The 7,930-nt window shown below is 51.3% G+C and overlaps 1 protein-coding gene across 3 annotated transcripts in view; it reads left to right on the top strand.

Moving 5' to 3' along the window:
• Positions 1-230: 230 nt before the first annotated feature.
• The window catches only part of RNF17 (ring finger protein 17), a 221,197-nt gene continuing 213,497 nt past the window's right edge, over positions 231-7,930 (top strand). For all 3 annotated transcript variants that reach the window (XM_083169963.1, XM_083169962.1, XM_083169961.1), the window contains exon 1: positions 231-607. In XM_083169963.1, the coding sequence (XP_083026089.1) occupies positions 602-607 (6 nt within the window). In that variant the 5' untranslated portion in view covers positions 231-601. The remainder of the gene's footprint in view (positions 608-7,930) is intronic.

Genomic DNA, 7,930 nt, shown 5'->3' with positions numbered 1-7,930 from the left:
GGACCCGGCCAGTGGCAGATGAATCACGGAAAACTGCCACTGACCCTGAGCCAAGATACATACTGACACTAATCATCGGGCCAGTTCTGTAGCTCCGTCCGTGCCCCATTGGGTCCGTGTAGCTCCGCCCCCACAATTGCCATTTAGCCCCGCCCACTGTTGAGTCCGTGTAGCTCCGCCCCCCGCCGAGTCTGTGTAGCTCCGCCCCCGCCAAGTCCCCTGAAGCCTGCAGTGCAGGCAGTCAGTGTCAGTGAGACGTGTACCGCAGCCCAAGCAGGCTGAAGCACTCCAAATAGCGGGGGTGAGGGATCGGCATCCCAATCCGCCCCTGGTCACACACACACACACGACAGCCAGCACTGTGAAGAGCGTCCAGGACCAGCCCAACAGCAGCAGCCGCAGCCATACCCGGGCCCTGCATTGGACGGGCTCTCACGCAGCAGCCCGGCGAGTAGTCACGTGACCAGCAGGTTCTTCCGGAGTGTCGAGCCGCGCCCTGGTCACGTGGGCGGGCCGCGGAGCGCAGCGCAGGAGGCGCGAAAAGAGTCAGAAGAAATGGCGGATGCAGTAGTGGCGTGCGAAGCTTGTAACCTTCTGCTGGATGAGGGTAAGGCAGCTGGTTTCACTCACTGGCAGGGGGGCTAGCAATCTTATTGCCCATACCGGATATAAAAGATGATTAGGCACTGACTTCTTCGGTTCACTGTAATTTGTTCAGTCTCTGTCTGAGGGGACACCCCGCTGCGGACACCTGGATTATCCCATCTGGGGTTAGCTAACTCTTGGCTATTGTTGTTTGTGGGAGCATGCTGTTTAGTATGCTCTGCTCGGGCTACTAGTTCCTCTCTCTGGGCATTCGTTTTATGTGAGTGGTGCTAGGGATCAGTTACAGGAACGTGGTTAGTTGCAGGTTAGTGATGCCAGGGGATCAGTTGCAGGTTAAGTGATGCCGGGGGATCAGTTGCAAGTTATACCCCATTCACAACAGAAATGCAGGGACAAACCCGGGAATTCAGTTCCCGGGACAAACAGGGACATTCCCGGGTTTGGACCCATTCACACCAGAAATGTACCTGCATTTTCTGGTGTGAGAAGGGGGTAGGGAGGAGGCGGGCAGTCGGCGGGATGGCGGAGGTGGGGGGCTTGGTCATGGGTGCTTACAATTGTAACCCATCTCATACTATGCACACATCACATCTCATACCATCACATCTCATTGTAAGCACCCATCACATCTCATGGCATGGGTGCTTGTACAATGAAATATTGCACCGCATTGCATTTGGTGTACTGAGATCACATGCGATATTTCATTGTATAAGCACTCCTGTGCACATCTCATGGCATGGGTGCTTGTACAATGAAATATCGCATTGCATTTGGTGCACTGAGATCACATGCAATATTTCATTGTATAAGCACTCCTGTTCACATCTCATGGCATGGGTGCTTGTACAATGAAATATCGCATCGCATTTGGTGCACTGAGATCACATGCGATATTTCATTGTATAAGCACTCCTGTTCACATCACATGGCATGGGTGCTTGTACAATAAAATATCGCATCGCATGCTACTATAACGCGGCATGCGATGCGATTTCACTACCGTGAATAGTCCAGTCCGCTAAATGTGTACCGGGCGCCCTGCTAGGAAACAAGTACCGGTAGTTTATCACTCTCCACTTTATCACTGTTTGAAGCAGTGCATTTGGGCCTTTGACTACTAATGCTGAGTGTGGACGATTTAGTGCATGCTTGTACGTTGGGCCGTGGTTCCTAAACCTTCTTGAGTTACAGCGCCCTAGAGTATCAGCATTTTTTTCAAACCAAAAATTTCTTATTGGAGAAAGAATATTAAATGAAGTAAATTGGACTTACTGTAACTGTAAATCGGTTCAGTTATCAACGTGATCGGCTGGTCAAGAGTAATTGCTGAATTTTGTCGCTTCTGGCCTTGCACTTGTCCCATCCATACACATGTGCTAGGGATGCCAAACCCGGGACATTTTTTCAATCACGAAATTCGGGAATGAAAAATGCCTAATCCCGGGATTGGCTTCACCGGTGAAGGCGGGAGCCGGGCAGGCAGTAAAGCGGGGCAATGCAGTCAGGGTGGGAGGGTGGGCTGATGATTCGGGAGGGCAATGCGCTCAGGAAGGGGCTGTACGACTTTGTGGCCTGTGCAGCGTGACCTCTGACCTTGTCACGCTGCACAGGGCACAAAGCCGCACAGCCCCGTCCTGAGCGCATTGCCCTCCCATCTCATCATCCACCCTGACTGCATCGCCCGGGGACGCTGCCCAGCAGAGTACGTCATATCCGCTGTATAGTTGAAACAGTCTGGCATTAATCATATCATGAGTGCGCATATCTTTGCCCCTCTTCCGCCAGAAGTGAGTAACGCTCCACAGGTTGTCACCATGCCATGTTGGAAGTGGCGGAAGTGTAATGCTGGCCACACATCAGAAAGATATCGTTCCAACCAGCCAACTTTTGGCTGGTTGGAATGATAATCTTTCTAGTGTGTGGGAGCAAATGATTATCAGCCGTTTGCTCCCACACGGCCAAAACCGCTGAATAATGGCCCCAAATGGTCGTTCCAACTAGCTGAGATAAATCAAACCTGTTTGATTTTTTCCCAGCTGATCGTTCTGATGTGTGGGAGAACTGTCTCCCAACTGCCCGATAAGTAGGTGGACACTGACCAGCAGTGTCCACCTACTTTTACCTCTCTGCAGCCTCCAGCGTGGTCCAGATGCCGACAGTCCTTCCAGCCGCTGCCCTGCACTGTGTCTGTAGCCTGCACCACATAGCCCGGGGTGTTCTCCTCCGGCAGCTTCCACTAGTCCTTGCCATTTAACCCGTCCCTAGGCAGCTTCCCCTGTCCCCATCCCCTGGCAGTCCACATTTAACCCGTTCCCGGGCAGCTACATTTAACCCTTCCCCCGGCAGCTACCCCCGTCTCCCGGCGCTTGCTGTGATGTGTGGCCAAGAGGAAAGGTGCTGAGGAGAAGCCACTGTGTCCCTAGGAGAGCTGCCAGCTAGCAATGTGGGACAAAGGTCCCACCCCCCGTCCCCCCCCCCTAACACCATCCCCGGCAGCATCCCTCATCCCCCAGTCAGCATCCTCAGTCCCCCCGCAGCATGATCCCCCATCACCAGCCCCCCCCCCCGTAGCACCGTCCCCGGCAGCATCCCCTGTCCCCCGCAGCGCAATCCCCCAGAACCATCACCAGTCTATGGTGCTCCTGCACCACCATCCCCTCCCCACTGCCATCCATCCATGTGCCGGGTCCAGGGGTGTCTGCACCGTCTCCTCTGCTGCCGGGAACATAACGCTGCCACACCACATAGCAGCTAAAGGAACTTGCGTCTGTGTACCTTTGCCTGTGGAAGAGGAAATAGGCGCAGCGGCTGCAGGCAGAGGTGCCCAGCCAAAAGTTCCTATAGCTGCAGGGGTTGGGGTACAGTGGCTGGGGATGCTGGGGGTGTGGAAGGTGGCACTGGGGCTCTGTCATGTGCTGCAGAGACTCTCACGGGACACTGCGCTCATACAAGCTGGTAGGAAGGTGCCCAGCAGTTGCACCGTGGGCTTCTCCCCCCAGCAGGAACCTGGGGGGATTCTTTGAGCCTGTCCCCAGCAGTGGCCAGCATCCTGGGTGGGTGGGGTGGACTCAGCCATTGTTCCCCATCACCCAGCAGCTTCCCCACCAGCTCATCCCCCACCTTGTCTCTTTCCACTTTTTCGCTCTCTCCCAGTCTTCTTTTTTCTGTCCTCTCCTTCTCTATTCTATGCTCTCTCTCCCCTACCCCACCCCACCTGTCACCCTTGCTCACCTGCCATATCTCCTCTTTTTCTTTACCCTTGCCCACATCTCTCTTCTCCCCCTAGCCCCCTCTTTCAACCCTCTCTTATTCTCTTATTCCCCATCCGTCTCACACTGGGCGAGATTCACCAATAATCCCCGGTGCACATCGCCGGCATTCGCATAGTTAATAATCGCATATGCAGTAACATATGCGATTATTAACGCAAAAGCGATGCCCGGCGATGTGCACCGGGTCCCCCCCTCCCTGCCGGAACCGTTACACAGCTGTGAGGGCTCCAGTTCCTCCTCCCTACACTCAGAAGTGGTGCAGGCAGGAGAAAATCACTGGTCCGGGCAGCACAGCAGGAAGCTGCCCGGACACAGGTGAGGGGGCTGCGGCGCAGATCGGCAGGGGGTGCTCGGGGCGGCGGGGGACGCGAAGGGAAGCCCATAGGCTTCCATGGGGTTACGCCAAATAGGAACTGGCGTAACCCCCTGCAGCAAAGCCCCAGAAATGGGGCTTTGCTGCATATGAAAATGTGGTAAAAACCCCGAAAATTGTGTTTTTACGGCATTTTTAGATTGCTGAATCTCGCCCAATGTGGCCTTGTCTTTCTCCTCTCCTTCCTACACTTCCTTTCCTCTCTGTCTCTGTGCCTGCAAAACCGTCTGCACCTCGATCACGAAGTGGCAGCAACCTGTGCGCTTCCCTCAGTGGAGCCACCCCCAGTGATCCCGGCAGCAGTGGAGTGCCACTGATAGGACAGCATAGCTAAGCCAGGCTAAACAGGTATGCCATGCTGACCTTGGAAGAGATGCAGGATCCATCGCTGTCAAAATTTGAGCACTGCCTTGTCCTTCACCCTAGACCAGTGGTTCCCAACCCTGGTCCTCAAGTACCCCCAACAGTGCACGTTTTCCAGGTCACCCAGCAGGTGCACTCATTATTCAGTCACATTTTAAAAGATCCACAGGTGGAGCTAATTATCTCACCTGTGATTCTGTGTGGAGACCTGGAAAACGTGCACTGTTGGGGGTACTTGAGGACCAGGGTTGGGAACCACTGCCCTAGACCATCAACCCTCAGTTTCATAGATGGCTGTGGAGCTCGCCACCTGTCCCAATCCCAATAGGAGTTCCTAGCTTCCCTTGGCATTCCCAATAACTGCTGAAAAAACTGTGGCCAGCTCCTTCACATCGGCCACAGTGCATGTCTGCTATTAGCTGATAGATATTAGATATATATATATATATATATATATATATATATATCTAGGAGCATGCATCGTTAACGAGATTGAGCATACACACAAAAAAATTCTGAAAAGATATCGCTTATGCCCCTTTTACACCGCCGCAAAAACTCGGGTCAGCAGCGGGTCAGGCCTGGATTAGCGGCGGTGTAAATGGGGTCAATCCGTGTCCATTTACATGGGACCTCTACCATTGTCCTGACCTGGGTGGAACATGGCTAGGACCCATGTAGAGGCCGATGTAAATGGTCCCAGCATGGGTCCTGCGGCCTGGCATAGTGGGAAATACATAACAGCAGACCATGCTGGGACTTGTAGTGCTGCCACTCACCCTCAGCCTCCTCCTTCCATCTGCCTCCTGAAGCGACCAGCACACTTCCACCTGGGTCTCCAGGATAAGCAGCTCCATATCCTTCCCTACCGCCTGCAGCTCTCCCATGTCCATCACCGGGGGAGCCATAAAGAACCGCCGCCGGGCCAAGTGACCCCCCTCACTCTGCAACTGCCATCTCCACCCACTGCAGGTGGCTGTACCCCGCCGCCATTCCTGCACATCAGCCCCGGCAGCCACCAGCGGGTCTCCCCGGGGAGCTGGCAGTGGAGACATGCACATCCCGGACACTGCTGCACCAGAGTGGGGAGAACGGCACCTTCCTCCGCACCGCTGTCCAGCCAGCCTGCACCGCCAGATCCAATCCCTTGTTGGAGGTTTGTGCTGCACTGCGCTGCACCCAGGAGGGGGATTTGTGGTGGTGGAAGAGAGGGGGTATTTAGTTGGGAAAAGATAGGAGGGTATTTAGGAGGGTATGGGGTGGGGAGAAAAAAGTGAAGGAGGAGGGTTAGAGCTGCTTGTTTGAAGGTAGTTCACACCCAAATCCCTGGCCCCTGGCATCCATAGGGAAAACCCTAACCAAAGTTTAATGTAAACAGTGCAGACCCGGGTCTGACCCAGGTCGAAGTGCTGTGTAAATGGAGTATGAAGCTGGGTTCAACCCTGGATACTCCCTTATTTGAACACCAGGGTCCGATCAGGGATTTTGGTGTAAAAGGGGTATTAGAAGGGCTAAAATGAGCAATATCTTTTAAAAAGTAATCTAGTGTGTATGGGGCTTATGTTGCAACACTGATGAATATTGTTACAAATTATTTGCATTTAACAATTTGAACAGATACATGTAACTTTGAGGAGATTGCCTGGTGTGTGAAGCAGAGTTTCATTTAATTTCACTTTTCACTTGCGGTCTACTACATAAAGGTGGAATTAAACCATTTTATTAAAATAAATGTAAAAAAAAACAGAAGTACCTGTCCACCTACTTCTGTGACATCAGAAGTTGGACAGAAGTTGGCTGGACTAAAAAAAAAAAAAAAAAAGTTTGCTGGTTGGAAGAAAAGTTGGTTAGATGTGTGGGGAACTGTTTTAGTTGGACTGGGAAGTTGGATGGTTGGAGGTTTGAAGAGTTTTAAAAAAGTTGGTCTGAAGTTGTTCTGATGTGTGGCCAGCTTAACTCATGCCCTGCTTCCACCGGAAGTGAATGAAGTTCCGCAAGTTATCACCATAGGTCATAAACACTGATGTCCGGTTATATGGCGACCAGACATCAGTGTTTATGACCTATGGTGATAACTTGCGGAACTTCATTCACTTCCGGAGGAAGAGGGGCAAAGATATACGCACTCATGATAATAATAATAATAATAATGATATTTATATAGCACTTTTCTCCCAATAGGACTCAAAGTGCTTCACACATTGTCTTTACAGCTCGAAATACAAAACAAGCTTAACAGTAGATGTCAGTAAAATGCTTGGGTAAATAAGTATGTCTTTAGTCTATTTTTAAAGGATTCTACAGTGGGGGCTTCTCGCACTGTGCGAGGGAGAGAGTTCCACAGAGTTGGAGCAACAAAGTTGAAAGCTCGACCCCCAGATGAATTCAGGGAGATTCTGGGTACTGTTAGTAGTCCTTCTTCAGTGGATCGTAGTAATCGAGTAGGACAGTAAGGGATCAGCAGCTGTTGCAGGTATCTTGGGCCCTGGTCATGTAGGGCCTTGAAAGTGAGTAAGCCAATCTTGAAAACGATTCGCCATTTTACAGGTAGCCAGTGAAGGGCGTAGAGAATGGGAGTTATGTGGCAGGAGCGGGGCTGGTTAGTTAATAGTCTGGCGGCTGCATTTTGTACCAGCTGCAAGCGGTGCAATTCTTTTGCTGGAAGACCCAGGTAGAGAGCATTGCAGTAGTCTAGTCGTGATGATATAAATGCATGTATGACTTTAGGAAGGTCTTCTGAGGGAATTAAATGCTTGATTCTGGCTATGTTTCTCAGATGAAAGAATGAGGATTTGATTGTGGCTGACACCTGATGTTTAAGTGTCAGGCCATTATCCAGGACAACACCAAGATTCCGCACATGATCAGAGTTTTTTAGTGCTGTGCCCCCCAGCTTAAGACCTGTCAGTTGGCTATGCTGCCGTCTTGTCCTGTGATTTATCATCAGGACTTCTGTTTTATCTGGGTTCAGTCTCAGCCAACTGGCACTCATCCACTCCTGGAGCTCAGCTATGGTATGATAAATGCCGGACTGTTTCAACTATACAGCGGATATGACGTACTTCGGAAGTCGGGTACTTCCGGAGACGCCTGTACACATGTGTAGTGTTTGTGCCGATGTTATGTTAAAGGCAGGAATGTCTGTCTGTTTTTATGTTTCTTTTTGTGATTGGGGATTTGTGTTAACTCATTAACCTATTGATGGGCGGGACCTTATATCGGATTGGATCACTGCTATATAAATATGGAGAGGGGGCAATCAGGAGCATTCTCCTTGAATAAGATCATAGATATTGATCGAAAAAGCGTTTGG

Source organism: Crinia signifera, chromosome 2, assembly GCF_055691185.1.
Source record: "Crinia signifera chromosome 2, ASM5569118v1, whole genome shotgun sequence".
Classification (NCBI taxonomy): domain Eukaryota; kingdom Metazoa; phylum Chordata; class Amphibia; order Anura; family Myobatrachidae; genus Crinia; species Crinia signifera.
Note: the sequence above shows the minus strand (reverse complement) of the source record. Positions and strands in the feature narration are given on the sequence as shown.